This window comes from Brienomyrus brachyistius, chromosome 1 (assembly GCF_023856365.1).
Source record: "Brienomyrus brachyistius isolate T26 chromosome 1, BBRACH_0.4, whole genome shotgun sequence".
NCBI classification, from domain to species: domain Eukaryota; kingdom Metazoa; phylum Chordata; class Actinopteri; order Osteoglossiformes; family Mormyridae; genus Brienomyrus; species Brienomyrus brachyistius.
Genome location: NC_064533.1, coordinates 23,576,653 through 23,596,186, shown reverse-complemented (window position 1 = coordinate 23,596,186; position 19,534 = coordinate 23,576,653). Strand labels below are relative to the sequence as shown.

The 19,534-nt window shown below is 43.8% G+C and overlaps 1 protein-coding gene across 1 annotated transcript in view; it reads left to right on the top strand.

Annotated features, from left to right (window-relative positions):
• LOC125744379 (sodium channel protein type 4 subunit alpha-like) overlaps positions 1-19,534 on the top strand; it is a 117,142-nt gene that overhangs the window by 70,562 nt on the left and 27,046 nt on the right. Inside the window, exons 15-17 of the mRNA XM_049016125.1 lie at positions 475-648; positions 1,824-2,180; positions 18,981-19,370. Of these exons, the coding sequence (XP_048872082.1) occupies positions 475-648; positions 1,824-2,180; positions 18,981-19,370 (921 nt within the window). The remainder of the gene's footprint in view (positions 1-474; positions 649-1,823; positions 2,181-18,980; positions 19,371-19,534) is intronic.

The following is a 19,534-nucleotide window of genomic DNA, read 5'->3' as shown; positions in this document are numbered from 1 at the left end:
GCTGCCAGATTCCCCACAGGCATGAATGGTGCATATGCCCTTTGATGGATTGGTGCCCCATCCTGGATTATTCCCATACAAATTTTGTCAATCCACCAGGTCCTAAATCTGGACCCAAGGCAATAAGTATGAATTAATCTGACTATGATGTCCATCTTAACTCTGGCCACTTTGTCCGCATATAGATGTGACAGCTTGTTTCAATTAATTTGCACATGGTGCACATAGTGAATGCTTCGCTTTTATTATGACTCACTTCTCCCTGAAGTGTAGCAGTAGATTCCCAGCATTTCTGAGTCTGCTTTTGGAGTTTCCATTACCTTCTTTTCACTTAAACTCCAACTGGCACCCTCAGTTTGTCCTGGGCCATCTAAGCAATGGCATTCCACTTCAGATAGCTTTCAGTGGAGCGGTCCACATTAGTGTCCAGGGGTGTTCCTTCTGTATAAAATGAATTTTTTCCATGTCCACTAGGTGTTCACGGGGATCTTCACGGCTGAGATGGTCTTCAAAATTATCGCCCTGGACGCTTACTACTATTTCCAGCAGGGCTGGAACATCTTCGACAGCTTCATTGTCACCCTAAGCCTGATGGAGTTGGGACTCTCCAACGTGGAGGGTCTCTCTGTGCTCCGCTCCTTCAGATTGGTAAGCGCCCGTCATTTGGAGATGACTCTTCGCAACACCCAGTGTGGATCGGAGTCCATGTGACCTGAGGCAGGCAGTGCCGCGAGCACCTCCCATCCAAGATGCAGTGAAATCGGCTTATTAAGTTGGGCCTAGGTAGTAGTCAATGCCAACTAATTGATTGACCGACAATGAACCGTTCCGATGGGCAAAACCCAGGACTATATGCACACAAAAGATCTGATATACACACTGTATACCACATACACAGAGCAGAAATATCTGTCTATCCATTCTCTGAAACCACTTGTCCTATTTAGGGTCATGGGGAGTCTGGAGCTTATGGGCACAAGCCAGGGAACCACCAAGGATGGGGTTCCATCCCATCACAGGGCACACTCACACATGCACGATTTGGCAATTACAATTAACCTCAGCATGTTTTTGGACTGTGTGGGGAAACTGGAGTCCCCAGAGGACATGCAATCCCCACACATGTGGCCCCAGAGGTGTGAGGCAACAGTGCTAACCACTGTGCCACCTGTCTATTGATATATAAATGTATTTCATATTTACTTTATTTTATAGACCTTGTGTTGCATCTTAAGTTGTTTTATGAGGTGAAAAGCATCTGCTAAAAAAATAGATGTAGAATCTTGCATATGTAAAATCCACTTGCCATTGATTTGTCGCATCCCCAGATTATACACGCTCTTGGTTCTTAGATGCCCTTTTTATTCGCACTTTCCCGCACGCTGCTTTGGAGGAAAGCATCTGCCAAACAAACAATGCAAGCATGTTGTGTTACTGTAATTAGATGCTCAGCCTTGGATGAGGAATGTTTGGACTGCAGCGTAATTATTGTCCTTTAAATAGCTAAAACACACAATAGAAATCAATAGCTGGTAGAATCTCTATTAATTTCTGAAAAGACCCATTAAATCCTGTTTGGCAAAACCGCTCATTTTCTTTTAGGGGGGTATTTAAAGTATATTTTTAATTCACAGTATTGATACGGTTGAAACCAGTCTTGGCATTAAAAGCTGGAGATTTACTTAATTACAAAAGGTTTTGTGAGAATAATATCAATAAAAAAAAATCAACAAAAGCTGTTCTTTCTTACTTTGATAAGCAGATGTTTAAGATATGTACTGTGGTGTAACCTCAACATTTCTGACAATGGTACTTTCTGTCAGTTGAGGGTCTTTAAGTTGGCGAAGTCTTGGCCCACGCTCAACGCCCTGATCAAGATCATCGGCAACTCAGTGGGCGCCCTGGGGAACCTGACCCTGGTGCTGGCCATCATCGTCTTTATCTTCGCTGTGGTGGGGATGCAGCTGTTTGGGAAGAACTACCAGGACTGCGTCTGCAAGATCTCCAGCGACTGCACGCTGCCGCGATGGCACATGAAGGACTTCTTCCACTCCTTCCTCATCGTCTTCCGGGTACTGTGCGGCGAGTGGATCGAGACCATGTGGGACTGCATGGAGGTCGCCGGCCAGCCCCTCTGCCTGCTCGTCTTCATGCTGGTCATGGTGATCGGGAACCTCGTGGTGAGTTTCACTTTAAATGAATCAAAGGCTTCAGTTTATGAGGTCGACATTGGAGAACTCATGAGCCACACCCTGTTTGTAAGCCATATTGGATACATCTCTCCAGCCTTTCAGTCTTTGTTATCCTAATGCTGTTATGCTCCTGGTGGTTGATTTATCCATAAGAGGCCTCACTTCGTTTTTAAACCCTAACTGATTCAACTCTTTTGCTGCAATGCTGTTAGCAATTTCATTGACCATATGACAGCTCACCCTCTTTATAAGTTCATACTGATACAGCTCTTCAGTCTTTCCACTATGTTGCTACGCTTTGCTGGTGGTTTCCCAGATATCGTTTCACATGTAGCTGCTACAAATGGAGAAATTCCCATGATTTCTCATGACAAGCATGCTCCCTTGTCCGACTGGTATGTAGCCCATCTCTTTAAATGAAGCAGGCGTCATAATATGCTAAGTCTGTAGCATTGGTCGGGAATTCCCTGTGAAGCTGAACATATTAGGTGAGTGATGTGGCCTAGTGCGACTGATAGTTTGACCCATATACAGAATGACCTAGCTATGCCAATGAGATTATCTGCATTCATTCCCTTCAGTATGACATGATCACAAAGTTATTTTAGTCTGCTGCTATGGAACTTTTTGGCTCAAATCAGTACCTCAGATCATTAAGTGCCATTAGGAAGACAGTAGTATTTGAGACATGTACATTACTTCATGCTTGCAGTAGAAGGAGCACATCTTACTATAGAAATGATGCTATGGTTTTGTCATCAAATGGAACATTACCAGTGAGTTATAAGGCCTCCTTTTATTGATTGAATGGAGTTGCTTTGCCGCATGACTTTACCAAACCCGTTAGACCAAACTCATGTCAGATTTTCTGATCTTCACCTATCGTTTCCACAGAGCTGCAGAACGTCCGTAATCTGCTGCAGACTCGGCCACCCGGAAGCACAGAATGTGGGCTAAGAACAGATTGAATTCAGGGAGAAACAACATGATTGTTTCCATTGTGGGTCAGGAGATTCTTACAGCTATAAGCATAGAGAGCATCTGTAACTCTATTGTCTTTGCTAATCCAAACCTAAGCAGTTTCAAAGCAATGCAAATGTTATGACGCGTAGCTGCTTAAATACCAAATTCCTGTTTATACTCTGTTCTGAAATTTTCAAGAGCAATGCTGAGTGGAAATGCGTGCAATCGATGGTAATTTTCCCATGGAGCAGAAGCATGAGTACGGAGAATAGCGCTTAGCCTAGCGCTGACAAAGTCTCTAAAGCAAAGCAGCCTTTCCATGTTTTGACAGGCTTTAGTTTTGGTAATGAATGCAAATCTCCTCCTGTAGGTGTGTCATACATGTGATCGCATCAGAAGGTTCATGCGACGGACGCTTAACTGGGCTGTCAGAAGCTCCAAAGGGTGCCTCGTCAACGTCGACGTGATGCGCTCTCAGATTTCACGAAATACTGCCCGTGTCGCTGTCAACATCCTCAACTATTATCTCTACAGCTGCATGGAAGTCCCCCCCCCCCGACACCCCCCGGCAAGCATGCCAATCCTTATAATTTTTCCCATGGTTGGAGTTTTTGGCAAAGGCGTCTGTGACTTTTTTCTTGTAACAGGAAGACAGTCACCACATGCATCTGTGTACGGCTTCCCAAATTGACCACTCAGTGGTTTCTGTAGTATGGTAAGGGGGCTCTCCCAGGAGGGCTCTCAGACGTTCCTTGAAGATGAGAAGTTGCCCCTCCAGCCAAGTTGAACTTCAAAAGACTCTTGCACTATATTGATCTAGCCGGTTCATGTAATGCAGTGTGAATCGTCAGTTATGATAGCCAGATTCTGTTTTGCATTGGGTATGCGTATTCATGTTCAGGGGTGCAGCGGCCCTGGGAAGTATGTGCCTTCGTACCCTTGCCCTTTTCCTATTGCCCGTTGATTCATTATGGCTTGCCAAGCTGTTAATGACCCAGCGCTCCAAAGTTGCGTGACCTCTGATCCCAAGTTCCGGAACCTGTTTGGCCAATTGGATGGCCTTCCGGAATACGTGCCTTCGAGGTTCAGCGCGTCTAGTCGGAAGCCAGCTGCCACAAACCTTGGTCACACTGTCCCTTCCGCTCACTTCTCACGCACACACATTGTGCACAGAAATAGCATAATGCAGCCATGTATTTAGGGGATGTCAGGGTGGACCCCCACCCCCCTCACCACTTCCCTCCCCACATGGACAGCTGTTACTGCGCTAGAGAGCATTGTTGGCTTGGAGGATGTAGGCCACTGCAGGGAAACCAAAAGAGATATATTACCTATTGATTGCTAGTTGCACAACAAAGGCCACTTTCCCTTTTAATGGTGAGAAATATGAATTATGTTCTCTCCATTTGGAAAAATCGCTTCAGAGGTGGTCTGCAAGTTACATTCTAATTAACAAGAATTGAGAACCTTAAATTCAAACTCAAGGAAAGAAACAGTGGCCCTGGGGTCAATTGCCTTGGACCCTTAATCCCCGATACAAGGACTGGATTACTGCTTTGATCAAAATAGCTAAAAGAGAACAAACTGGGAGCCACTCATCGCCATCAACACCATCAAGTGTTCCCACATATCTAGCAATAGAAGTAAATATTAACTGGAGCTTGGATGTTGCTCCACTGGAATGACCGCTTGATGTTGTGCTAGTGCGAATCAGTTTAGAATGTTGCATCGGGAAATAATCCAAGCACTCGACAGGCTCTTGAGTTACTGGTTCGTAAAGGAAAAGCACGCAGCCTCCCGGGATTCCAGGCGTTCCGGCTTCTGCAGCCCCACACCAGTGACAGTTGGTCTGTACTTCACGTTACGCGGCCAAGTCCTCGGGATGAAACGTCTGATCTTCTCATTGTTCTGCACGCTTACTGTGACCTCAGTGAAATGCAAAAACACGGCTTGTTTTTATTTCATAATTAATTCATTTATTAAGAATGCCAGCATTTGACATAACCTTGTTCGGGTCTAGCGCCATGCTGTCAGTAGGGCGTCCTGGTACATACTGTTGTCCAGTACATACGGTGATATGTTCTACTCCCCCCTCCATGTTTTTTGCTTACAAGGCCATGTCCTGTTTTTTTTTGCTGAATACATTGAAAGTGTGCTAGTAAAACAGTGATTCAGTGGGTATCTGTGTGGCTGTATACTTCCAGGCTTAGGGTTTTGAATCTTGCCCTGTCTCCATGCTTGTACAGTTAGATGCATTTGTTTCTCTAAGGATCCTTGAGTGGGTTTGTCCCTTACAGTGGACTGTCACCCCGTCCAGGGTGCCCCCTGCACGGGCTCACTGCCACTGAATGTGGCTCTGTGACTCTAGGCTCACTGCCACTGGATGTGGAATGCAGTACAGCACAGGGTGGATGGTTTCTATGACACGACTTCCTGTGATGCAGAGAATGAACACATCCATCTTCCGTAACAGCCTATCCCTCACTGGGCCGCCATGAGCCTGGAGCTCATCTCAGAGTGCATAGGACTGTGGGAGGAAAGCCACGCAAACACAGGGAGAAGATGCAAACCCCCCCCCCCCAGCTGTGGTGCTTTGGGGGCTATAGGGCTGCTCACTGAGCCACCCTCCACAAGTACAAGTCTTGTGAAAATGGATGAAAACCTCGATACTACTCTGCCTTTATTACACTTCCACAGCGTTATGCATAACTGGAAAAGGTCAAAAACATTCTCTGCATCAAAACAATGAACTGGGATTCCAGTGCTGATATTTCCATTTTCCCAGTCTCTGTTTTCGCATTATACTTTAGTTAAGTATGAAATCTAATCACTTTGTTTGTCACATGACTAAACAACTGGTTAGTGCATGTGGATGAAAAACAGATAAACCTCATGATAGCAGTGACGAAGTAGTGCAAGCAAAGCCATAAAACAACAGTGCAGGTTGTTCATTCACTTTCATTCCCCGTGTTTAGTTAGATTTCCAGCTAAGGTTTTTTTTTTTTACCACTGCGTCATTCCTCACACACCCCGAACAACAGGTGTGTGGATGTCTGTGTGGAAACGTCACTCTTCTGCGTGTGTGTGGTATGTGTGCCTCTGTGTGTGTCAGGGTCACGGGGGGGTGGCATGGGGATGGGACAGAGGACCCTGCCTCGCCACGACGACGGCATTCCTCAGAGTCCCAGCTTCCCGGCAGGCGCTAGCGCTAATCGCTATGGCGCAGCTCATCCCAACGACTTGGAGCAGCAGGGACGCTATTAATTTAAGCGTTTATTCAAACATGATGGGATCACTGGGGTCACATTCACCATGTTCTCAATTTAATACAATTTCACACAAAAAACTCATTTCTTTATTTAGGCTGCCGTTTCACTCTGAGTCCATCTGCCTGAAAGCTTATGATTTGTGATTGAAATGAGTATTGATTTGCCATCTCTGATTTTATTGGTGCCATACTGTTTGTTGTTGTTTTTATTATTTATGAGGTGACATTCAGTGTCCTGAAAGGCACCTATAAATTAAATGTATTATTATTAGTAGTAGTATTATGTATAAGAAACAGCCGAGGGATATTTTCCCTTTTAATACCCCATACTGGGCGCCTTAAGTATGGACTACAAAGGAAACCAGATGCAGACGTTGGTAACAGATGGTAAAAAAATCATGTTCGTTGACAGGTAGCCTGAGTCTATGAGCACAGAGCATTGTTCGGCCTTTGCTGTCAATGGGGGCGGCTCTGTTTTCAGTTTGTATACCTGTGTTGATGACTGAGCCTGTGAGGTCAATAGAGGATAAAGTAGTATTATCAGATATGTGGGGTTTGGGGGAGTCCAGGTAGCCAATGAGGGCAAGGCTAATGTGGTTTAGACCCGCCTACTCTTAAAGGTGCAGTACGTCTGTCTGTGACGGGCCTTTACCCTGAAGTTTTGCTTTTGTTTATTTACTTAGCAGACACTTTTTTGAGAAAGCTGTGTCAACAGTCTCTGGAACAATTGGGGGTTACTCCTTCAACCCTGGGATTTGAACCAGGAATCTTCCAATCACAAGCACAGTGTTCTAACTCATTGAGTCAAACGCTGTCCCCGTGATCTGATCTTTGTAGTATAAATTTCCCTGATGGGTCCTTGACTTCATATTTCATTTCAATAGTTAATAATAGTTTCCATGTTTATGGCTAAGAATGCTTCTAAGAAAGCATTTACTTTGCATTTGTACATCAGCATATACTATTGTACATATGTGATATTGAGTGCATATTAGCATATGGGCAAATAGAAGCAGATTTCAATAAATGTAACAAATGCATTACCCATGTAAACCTCGATAAAATACAAGCTGTTTTTTTAAGTTTATACACATAAATGAGCCCAGAAAAAATGTAAATAAAGGTCAGCTACTTAAGCTAAGAGAATTTGTCTCTGGTAAACTTTATATGCTAGTGACCATTTTATAAATAATAATCTTTTATGAAAGGATATATTGAAACTGAATGCAGCTGTTCTTGGAGGATTTCATGGATGTTCCTGATTGGTCTTAAAGAATAACTTCTACCACCTCCTAGCAATTTAGGCCTCGATTTGTAGCCCAAAAGGCAGTATCTTATGATCGTCTCTCCACCAGCCCATCCTCCGTTGTCACCTGCCCCGCTGGAGTGGCCCGCTATAGTGTGGAAGGTGTTCTTACAGCGACTACTGGTAACTGGGGCCTTCCCAGTGTCATGCTGAACTCTGCTGTTTAGCCGCCATTTTGCTTCCATCTCTACAGCTCACAGCATACAAAAGTCAATCTGTCCCACGGGCTTGACTCTACCTCCCATTCGAGGTCGAGTCGGGGGGGGGGAAGCATAAGGGGGGCCATGATTCATACGAACGGAACAGTCTTATCATTAGCCTGGTTGCAGTAGCGGATGCCTGAAGGCTTCATCCTTCCCTATGTTCCCTTGTCAGGACGTAGCTTAAATGAGCCATACTTCTGATTGTTGGTTGCCCACCTCTCCTGTCAATCCACATACCATCTAAAATACGTGCACACCACACTACAGCCAGAGGCACATTCACATGACGAGAGGCTCCTGGGACATTTGAATTTCTTGAGGTGCTCCAAAGGTAAAAGTTGCAGACCAAGGTTCCATTTTGGCGGGAGGTAAGCCCCCTCCGGGTAAGCCCCCTCCGGTTAAGCCCCCTCCGGTTAAGCCCATGCATTACAGCGCCCCTGACCATAATGCTTCAGCAAAAACACAGAAGTCCCATTAAGGTAGATATAATAATATAATTAATATAATAATATTATAAGATATTAATATAATATCTAGAATACATGGGTTGTCTGCTTGCAAAATGTGTGTGTGGTGTGTTTTGTTAGGTATGAATTAATTTTCCAGTTAATCAATCAATTCATTAGTCAATCAATCAACAATTATAAAGTTTACGTAATTATTTTATGCCTAGCAAATATTTTTACCACTTGCAGTTGAGTGTTGTCAATGTGATATTGTACATATTTGGAAATACAGGAATTACTTTGGTTTAAAGGAAGGTTCGTCAAACTGTTTTGACTAAAATGTAGCACGCCTTTCAAAAAGGGATCTTCAAAAGCCAGCGAATGGTTATTTCATGTCAAATGTCACAGCGGTTTTCAGTCCCTTGATATAAAAAGGCAGCTTCAGTTGCTCATACAGTATATACCCTGTGTGTCCATGGTTCTGACAACTTTGTAGACAAAAAAGTTATAGAATACAAGCAGAAAATTATTATGGAGATTTAGAGACAAAAAAAAACTATGCCTATCTCGCTGCTGTTATAATCCTATATAAAATGTTCCTGAAAGAACATGCGATGAGAATATTTTACATAGTTTTGAATCTCAGTTTAATTAAACATTTATTAAATCCTTTAAGGAATACCTATTCAGTTATTTGTAAAAATTCTTCCAAGTAATTGTTGTATTACTTAAATACAAATAATATGGGCTCCCATGTGTGTTTTCATTATAAACCTTAGTAAGACATCAGATAGTTCACATCAGGTTGTAACGTCACCACGGCGCACAGATAAGCCAGTGCTATTTTTTTCCGTAGCTATGAGGCTCCTGTATTATGAGGTTAATACCTGCAAATAAAACATTTGAAGAGTGCTATTGTGCTATTACAGAGAAAGGAAATAGGTGAAAGGAAAGGAAAGAGAATGCAGAGAATTTAATGAGATTAACCCAAAGAAAGAGGAAATCAGAACTTGGCGAGTGAATAAAATGCAGAACTCGATGGGATTAACCATCATATGACACAATCACCAGTATCCAGAGCACATTTTAAGGAGTTTCCCACAAACGAGTACCGGAATGTCAGGAAAATGACAGGCCACGCGCTGAAGGCATGCTGCGCTTTGTGAAGAAGGTGCCACATTAGATTTCTTGCAGAATGTCCTGCTAGAAGGGGGAGGTGGAGAAAAGTGGACCACCATGTAAATTGGTGCCATTTTGTCTTTGGAAATCATGAAAGTCACATCACCGTAAAAGGCTTTTTTTTTTGTCAAAATCAATACATCTGAGACGGTCCTTGGATGTGGGGACGCTCTCCTGTTTTAAAGCTGGCTAAAAATAAAGTTTGGCTCCCAGAAACACAAGACCTCTTGGCAGTACTTTAACAGATAACAGAGGTGCACAGTCAGCAGAACCTTCTCCACGCATGATCTATATTTTCCTTTCTCTACACCATCTGGCTACTGACATCTACATGGCTGTTTTGTTGCACTTCTGGGCCGTTGTCATAGAGTAATTTTTGCCAAGGATTTTGCTACTTTATGAGTTTTCTAGACTTTCGGAAATATTTTGGAAAACTTCTATTCCCAAGACAGTGTTGGTGTCTGATGACCAGGGGCGTCAGAAGCATTTTCAATGTGGGGGGGACACACTGGCATGAAACTAATATTTTATGTTAAATGTATGGGGGTCCAAACGAATAATTATGAAATGTGAGGGGGACACACCCATGGCGGTGACGCCCATGATGACGACGATGATGATGATGATGATGATGATGATGATGATGATGGTGGTGCCCATAGCATCTCTTTCTCCATTTATTCCCTCTCTGAAACATATTTCACTTTGGAATCTATCATTTGATTATGACTTTTGTATATTCATAGTGTATTTTTCCCAGAGGGAAAAATTTAATAATCAATATTCCAATGTTCAATTAATAATAATAATAATAAAAAAAGTTGAGATAAGATGGACGTTACTGATCCTAGGGGGGAATCCTGGAAAATGGTGTGTCATAAGTGAGACAAATTTCTTAATTTGGTAATCTAGTGAATTTGGAGGGGAAAACATAAAGCAATTACCTGACCGCTAGCAAAGTGGCATCTTCAGTGGTATCTTCATTCATCAACGCGAGGTGTTTTTTGCTGAATGCATGACTGTCAGAGGATGGGCTTTACCCAGACTGCGTGTGAGTGTCCGTCCTCTTCGGCCCCTGACTTAGGGCTGCGTTCTGGGTGAGTCTCTTGCCGCCTGCCACTCGTGCCTAATTGAGATAACATTAAGCAGGGTCCTGGCCATTCAGCAGCGAATGGGACCTTCAAAAAGGGGTTGGACGTCATCGCCCGGCTGAGCCATTGTGACCGAGGCCCAGACGTCTGCCTTCAAAGGCGGCCTGCTGTATATCTCAGCACGCTTGATCTGCCCATCACCAGCCAGAGAATAGCTGGCCGTCAGTTCTCGGGGCCAGGCTGAATGGAGGGAGTCAGAAGCCTCTCCTTTTTACAGGGACCCTTAAAATGTCGCTATTTACAAAGGGGGGGCAGCTCGAAGCGGTCATTAACGAAACTGATAATAATTATGATAGCATGGATTATGGGGACAGCAGTGGTTATTTATATTTTGAATATCTCCTTTATTGTTGTACTCAGGGTGCCCTTTATTGTGTATGGTAGCTGTGCTGTAGAGCTGAGCTGCTATTTGGATTTTCCACGTTTATTAATTACTATTGTTATACGTAGCGCCTGCCTGTATCTATAAGGGCTCCTCTTATTTTTCTTTGAGCTTCCTGTTAATGACCCTGTTCTGACTGACATATTTGCCCCCTGTTGTTCCTGCTGAGGTACTGCATGATAACACAGGTCAGCTGCTTCTTTCTGGCTTCATAGGTAATGATCTAATTATAGGCTTAAGACTGCAGGATGTTTCAACTCTTGTTACATGTCAGTAAATGCTGTCGCATCTCAGGAATTTGCATGTTAGGGAAAATTCTACAACCGGTGACAATTGGCAGTTGATCTTGCGTGCGAGGTGAAGGGCAAACGAGGACAGTGACTCACTCCTTAACCTCTTTCCTTTTCTGTAACACATGCATAAAGTGGCTCATCACCTTTGTCACAACACATACCAGTTGGTGTCGCTGCAGCCGGTTGGCTAAAAGCTGACGTGTAGCTGACAGATGCGCAGGCGCTAGCTAAAGCTGACATGTAGATGCGCAGACGCTAGCTAAATCTGAGCATTAGTGGCTCATCTCTCTATGCCACTGTCAAATAGCTACACGACAAGCTGCCATAGCAAACTGCTAACTGCTCGTTCGAGGCACTTGCAACAAATAAATCTGACTTTTAAAAAATCAAGCGACATGAGAAACTTTAACTCAAATACCAATTTTGATTCATGTAACCTGATTAAATTTTATTTGATTGTGCATAATGGACAAAATATCAAAATCGTAAAAAAAATATGAAAATAGTCAAATGCCAGCCTTGAACAGTCTATTTGTAATAGTTTCATAAAGAGCTTTAGTATAACCTGGCACCAGGGAAATATGGTTTGACATTTACTTGCCGTTTGAATATTAGCGCTAATTTATACAGACTTAACCAAATAGCTAATGTTTTGTGTAGCAGCAAAGGCTTTCAAAAAAAGTTTTAAAAGTTTTTTCTAATCATGACAGAGCAGTTGCCAGTTTGAATCCCAGATGGGACTTTGACGTTCTTTCTAGGTGTTTGACGTCAGCCCCGTAGGTCCCTTGGATGAAAGTGGTTGCTAATTTCCTCCATACACTGCAATTCCCATCCGCTTTCATTCAGCCTCTACCGTCCTTAATTTGCACGGAAACGTCCTGTTTAATGTACCACGTCCATGTGAGACCTTTTGCGGGTAGCTTGCGGCTCTCCATGCTTCTTTTACGTCAGCTGCTGATCTAGTCCCTTATTTTGCCACGGTGTGTTTTACCTGAAATTTGTTATATAAGCCAAACCACCTGGCATGGTAATTCCCTTAAGGAATCTTCTTTAGATTGTTTGTGCCCATGGACATGGAAGCACCGTAAGATGTCAGGCTACATCAGCAAGGTTTGCATGATGCATTTTATTCATTTTTCTCATTCTCTCATCTTGTGGTAGCATGATTTGCTGAATGCGCGGTGCTTTAAGTGTGACCGTCAAATGCTTTTCATATATTCTGGCGTCGTCGTGTCCCAGTCCTTAGGCCGTGTTCAGGGGCCGTTCAAAACTTCTTTCCCCCGGGCTCATAAAGGATCGATCAACTCTTCCGTTACCGGCTGCAGCACTTGTAGAGTTTTTGCATGGCAGGTGCTCAGAACCATTGAACATCAAGGTAGCTCCTTTGAGAAAACACAGACAGATCCTCACAGGCAAGGATGCATCCTTGCTTGAGTCTCACTTCTGAGCTCCTAGCTCCATCCCAGCCCCTACAGCACCCACACACAGCTCATCTTCCTTACTAGGAAACCCACTCAATGGCCGAACGGTAGCATTATGAAGCACTAGTGATATGCTCTCTTTCCTCAGTTGTCCTAATATGACCCTTACGGATGCCGATTTTTTTTCATATATATATATGCAGTTGCTATCTCAGCACTTTTTTCTGGTGAAGAGGATGAGCTGGCATGGAACTACTTCTCCTGTCACTGATGTTCCACAGGCTGTCGGTTTGGGCTGTACTAAATAATAATTTCTCTGTAGGAGAAGTAGCTGATGATCTTCCATCTTTTTCAGGACGGATATCAGAGAAGCCTAAAAAAATCAGTTCAGGTAAAGGCAGCTTCAACCGTGGTTGCCTAGGAGGGCTTATTCTTCGGCTGAAACTAGTGCAAGTCCCCCCTCCAGCCCTCATAAGATGGAGTGGTCCTTGAAGAGCAGGTGCCCTCAAAAGTGCAAAGACCACCCATGCATTATGTTCCACGCTTGTATCCCCTTTGCCACAGGATGTCATTTTGCTTCACAGCTCTCCTGTCTGTGAGTGCTGGAGATTAGTCTGGGGCCTTAAAATCTGTGACTCATGCGTGAATCATGAATCGAGTGCACAAATCATTTCTGTTACGAGAGACAACTGTCGACAGATTGGCAAGTCGCAATCGAGCAGCTGACTTCTTTTAGACAGGGAATATTTGCTTGGTCACCCGTGCAGCGGGAAACCAGCTCTGAAATCACACCCTCAGCTGAAGGAGATTAATTCTTACAGTCTGTCTCTCTCTCTGTTCCCCTATGGAGGGTGGTGGGTTGGAAATTCCACCAGCTTTTTCTTTTAATGTATTTGGCCTTGTCCATGCTTTAAAATGCTCAATGGCTTCTTAGAAAACACTGTAAACAAGGCCTCCAGCATTATTTATGTATGCTTTCAAGAAGGCAGCTGGGCAGCAAGGTTACTCCCCCCCATAATTTACGCCCATACTGGGTAGTATAATTCCTGACTTGATGTGATTTCTTCAAAAATAAAATCCTATAAGATAAAGTTTATCTCAGTGGGAAATGACAATAACATATTAAATAAGCAATTAAGCAAAAGGTGTCACAAGTTTCTCTGTAACTGAAACCTTTTGGAAGTGAAAGAACAAGTAGAATCCTTTCTTGAAAATAACCAATAAGTTCTGAAACTTGATTTTGGGAAAATGTCTGTTTGTGGGTTACCATATGCATGGTGTGAAGCATTTTGAGGTCACCGGTTTGTGCTTGCAGATCGTGGGCCTTCAGAACTAAAAGACGGCCCTTTGCTTGTGCCCTGAGATCCACTGTTACTCCAGCACTTACCGAGGACATGGGTGCAAAAACTGAGGTGGAGCGTCCACACCCCTGGACACAGTTCCATGTCATCAATGGAAGCTGAAAATGTACAGGCCTCTAAACTGAATCTATTCCCCAGTCCTGTGTGCCATCCAGCCCCCCTCCCCCTGCCCCCCATTGGATCAGAAAGCAGACACTGCTGGGCCTCAATTACACTATAACAAAATATACAAAGTACAGATAATTACCAGTGCAAATAAGCTCAGATCCTTCACATTTCAGTTAACTTTATGTTAGACGCGGTTACACTCTATTGTATATTTTTTAATAGGGGACAGTATGGTGGTGCAGTGATTAGCACGGTCACCTTGCAACTCTGAAAACCAGGGTTTGAGCAGTAACATTTATTATAGTCTAGAACCTAAACTGGAACTGGTTTACCATATATTTTCTACACCGTAGTATCCCTGCGTGCAAAGAGTGGGGGGTGGTGTTGGGGGAGAGTAAGCTGGTGGGTCATATTGATTAGGTCCGCCTGTCCCTTGTTCCCTTCAATGAGTATAAATTGATGTGCTCTGTTTTGCTTATGTCCTGTTAGTGACAGTCCCAGAAGCCGCAGTCTCTGTCCCTGCACGGACTAAGCACACCAGTACCATCTTAGCTTAATTCATTAATGAACCCAGCTCCTCTTTCAAGCCCTGCCTCATTGGTGCGACCCAGTCCTGCTTGCCAGCTGACCCTAAAACAGGAAACGGTAAACAAACCTGTTCTTCAGTGCCTGAGTCCTCTAGTCACATGGTTCGGTTCACCGGCTCGACCGGAGAAAGTCTCAGAGCCTAATTTATCTGTTGGGAAGGTTTTTCCATTTATCTACAGTAAAGAATGCAGTGACTGTAGGGAATATTTCGAGGGACACGAAGAGAAGTAGCCTTTGCTTACTTTTGTTGGTCGAAATCAACAAATAACATTGTGCTCCATTGAACTATAGGTCTTCCTAAAACATACAGTGAGTTCTTTTGTTCAGCATTATGTTATTCCCTGAACTGCGACAGGGCTGTACCTCGACCCAGTGGCACAGTTTATGTCATTCCCTGACTTATGTAAAGCCCCTGTACATTTCCTGATACCTCTCTGCCCCACAGTGGTTCATAGCTGTAGTGCCCAGAGAAACTGTACAGCTTCCACCACGGGAATGTTCCCCCCCCCCCCCCCCCCAGTGCTCCACAGATGTCAGCTGTCAATACAGCAGACAGTGAGTCCCAGTCTATTGCGATACAATAAAAAATCACGGCGTTGTTGCTCCTTCCGATGAGCAGAATGAGCTATGCTAAGCATCGTGCTCTGGGATGTAAGGGTGCAGAGATTAAAAGGCTTCCTAGGATGTTTTGGTTCAGGCTGTTTAGACATCGGATAAACACAGAGGTGAAGCCCAGGATGGGAAACCGATATAAAAGCAGTTTTACATCAGTATTATAAATACAGAAATACAATATAAATACAGAATATGAAGGAGACAGCTTATAAAGGATATGTGTCCCATATGCAAAACAAACTGTACAAATGCATAGCACACAGATTTGGCAAACAGACAAGAAGCCATATCCACCAGGCTCGTATCTAACCATCTTCTATAACTGCTTATCCGGTACGAGGAGTTCCAGAGAGCCAGAAGTCCATCCCGGGAAGCACAGGGCACACCTTGGATGGGACTCCTGACTGACAGGCAATCTAAAGCACAACCCTGGAGGTGTGACACTGCAGTGCCCCCTATCGAGCGACTGCACCACCCTGAAATAAGCATGTATAACTCATATCAGCAATGCATTATACATAACACTTCTTCATACCTTGATACTTGAGTACATACGTTTCTTACTACATTGAACGAAGAAAAAAAACACGTATAATTAGCGCAATATACAGGCGCAGACTTTTGATCGGGGCCCCACAGATAGTGTGATGTTGTGCGACGACACCAGCAGAGACTTCACAGCCGTGTCCCACATGTCTACAGTGCAAATGTGCCCCCCCCCTTGCAGTTAACCCAGTAACTTCACATGCAGCTTCACAGCAATCAGTTTAAAAGTTAAGGAGGTTTCCATATTGCTGTTTAACAAAACACTTTGTAGCTCGACTAGTTACTCACTGACTGGAGTGAAACAACCACAAATAGCTCATTTTGTTTTACTGTGTACAGTGAGCTTGGTACAAAAGCCCGTTTAGTGCACACAGACCAGCGTAGCTTCTCCTGTAGACGTAATACTTTGACAATTGAACATACAGAGATTATGTTCCTTTGTTACTGGTAGACTGGACCACTGAATTACTCCTAACAAATTTGCCTTTATAGCTTCATGATATAAGCAGTCTACTCAAGGCCAAATATGGTGGGGGGTTTTCCATCCAATCCTGAGAAGGTGCGAGAGCTCTTTTTAAAGAATGTTTTCATTTTACAGAACTGTGATTAGTTGGACAGAATAACTGCAGTCAGGTAATTACTCCTGTCACATTCAGGATAAGCTGTAGGGAGACTGGCAATCTCATGTCCCACGGCGACTGAACCCCCCTCTCCCTGCCCCCAGTGGCCATCGTACAGAGGGTGCGCCCAAGGCTGCGATAAACATGCAAGACCACCGTCCTCTAACCGTCCATTTTGTCATTGAGAAAGTCCACTTCTGTTAAATCTAGGCGCTGGCCTGTCCATCTCAGTTGAAATTAAATCACATAAAATCATTTCATTTAACACATCACTCGACACAGGTGCACAGATGAGTGAATTACTTAAATAAAAACAAATCCAGAGATATCCTATTTGAGGCCAGCTTAAATGAGTGTTAACTCATCAGTCGGGAATTCTTACATTTAGAGAATTGCTTTGAGATGTTTATCAGGTGGGGGAGCTTTGAACGAAGGGCTTGTGTGTGGGATACTGAATGACTCCTGGCCATGGGACCATGGGTCTTATTTTTACTCCATCGACGGCACTCCCCTCTGTCCCCCCCCCGGGATTAAAGCTGTCAGAGTCAGCCCTCGGTGCTCTTAGCCGTCTCCCCGGCGCATTGCCTGCACGTTAAGCTTGCCCTGAACAGAGGTTGCTAAGCGTCTGCCTGCATATAACAACAAAAGAAAAATCTGTAGATCTACATCAACACTCCAGGATATTTTTTAATGCTTTTGACACATTTATACTGGGAAAACAATGATGCGTTTAATATATTATCAATTAAAGATAAATCTTCAAGCTTACCCTATTTTTAATAGCCAACAACATGCAAATTTGATGATTATATTGTTGATAATTTAATATGAAAATACCAGACTTAAGCCTGTGTAGTAATGACATATCTTAAACAAGTGGAAATAGAAGCCTTATATTATGCAGCTAGGAAGATATCCTGACAAAGAGCTTGGATTAATCAATTTTATATCCCATTTGTACCCGTTCATAGCAAGCTAGTCACCTCATCTCAAATATGTATCTCGACAGAGGATGTGGACCCCAGGGAAATCAGTTTGTAGCAGCCTTGTACTTAACGCACATGCTATCCACAATCCCAGACACTTGTTTTTCCTGTGATAAAAGTCTATTCTTCATTTCCTGACACATTTGATGAAAAAAAAACACCTGCCGTTACATAATGTTTTATTAATTCCTGTTTTGGAATGAATATCCTTCTTGCGTAACCGATTATTCACCAGGGTTGTGGGAAGCCTGGAGCCTATCCTGGGAAGATCCTGGCTCTTGCAGGGGAAACCCTGAATGGGCTGTCAATTTGGCGTAGGAAACACAGACAAAATAATATGGGCGATTTAGAGGCACCGGTTTGCCTGTGGACTACAAGAGGGAACCAGAGATGCAGAAGAAGCACTTGCAAGCTCAGTAGATTACAATTCCCAACCCTATAATGCTTACCACTGAAACCATAGTGTCCAACTTCTTGCCAGATGATTAATATGCTATAATTAATATATAGTAATTAATCCACTGCATGCCAGGGCGTGGCTTTAAAAAACAACAGAACCTTCAACCCCTGTAAGGTTCGACTACCTGCCCCAGTCTTAAAAAAAACACATTTCCCCTGTGTCACTGTGCCCAGTGACGGTAACTCATCTCGACGGGGCTGGTGGAGCATGTTAGCCTTTTCGGCATCGAGGGCTGTCGTTGCATGCCATACGGACTGACCGGTGCACCGCTTCTTTTCCTTCACCCTCATTCTAGTATCGAAACTTTTTTTTATCAATCCACCGACCTCTAAATCCAAATGTCCTCCTCAAAAGCCACTGTGTATTTATGCAGTATTTTTTTTTATATACATCAGTGCACCGCCTTTCAGTTAATTACAGGCTCTGAGATTACTTGATTAGTTTAATCAGATTGCCTGGCAATGGGTTGTAACAGATATATGCAAAGGCAGGCCTGGGAACCCCTGCAACATTCCGTAAACAGCCAAAGAGGTGACAATGGTGTCTGATGGAGCTTGATTTAGGTGTTCATTTCTAATTACTCAGAAGCTACCCAGATGCAGCTAGTTTGGATGCACAGAGTTTCCAGCATAACCTGCAACAAATGTGACATTTAAAACCAGTATAAACAAAACTACAGGATACAGTTATATAACCGCACATCTCTGGTGTTACTTTATTTGGTTTTTGGTTATTTTTTAAAAGAGAAAGAAAAAGCTTCCTGGAAGTATAGTTTTGGATAGAGAGAAGAGTCAGCGTCCAGGTTCATTGGCATGGTGGACCCCTTCTTAAGCAAACCAGAACTCTAGTTTGAGTTTATTTACTAGCCCTTGTGGGATGTCCTCCACTATAGGTGCTGAACCTCTTCCTGGCCCTGCTGCTCAGTTCCTTCAGTGCCGACAACCTGTCGACCACGGATGAGGATGGTGAAATGAACAACCTGCAGATAGCCTTTGCCCGCATCCACCGCGGAGCTGACTGGGTGCGGCGGGCTGTCTGCAGTCTATTCGACCATAAACGGCGGAAGAGGAAGGAGGTCAAGGACGGGCTCATGCTGAAGGGCAACGGCATCCTGGGCCTCATCGATCACCGTGGAGACGGGCACATTGTCGCTGATGGCGACGGCTACACACCTGCCCCTGAACTCACCGTGAGTGTGCCCATCGCATCGGGCGAATCCGACGTGGAGTTTCCCGAAGAAGAGGAGGAAGAACGCACCTCAGATGAAGAAGAGGAGAATCAGGTGAGTCATTACACTCTGACTCCACTCTGGTCTGGGCTCCAAAAGGGCCTGACTCCAGTCACTGTCATGTTACAGGCTTAATCGACAGAATGTTTTAGGGCTGCAAAAAAATGATAGTTTTGGTTAATTGATTTATCATGTGGTTTGCTGATCATATATGAGCC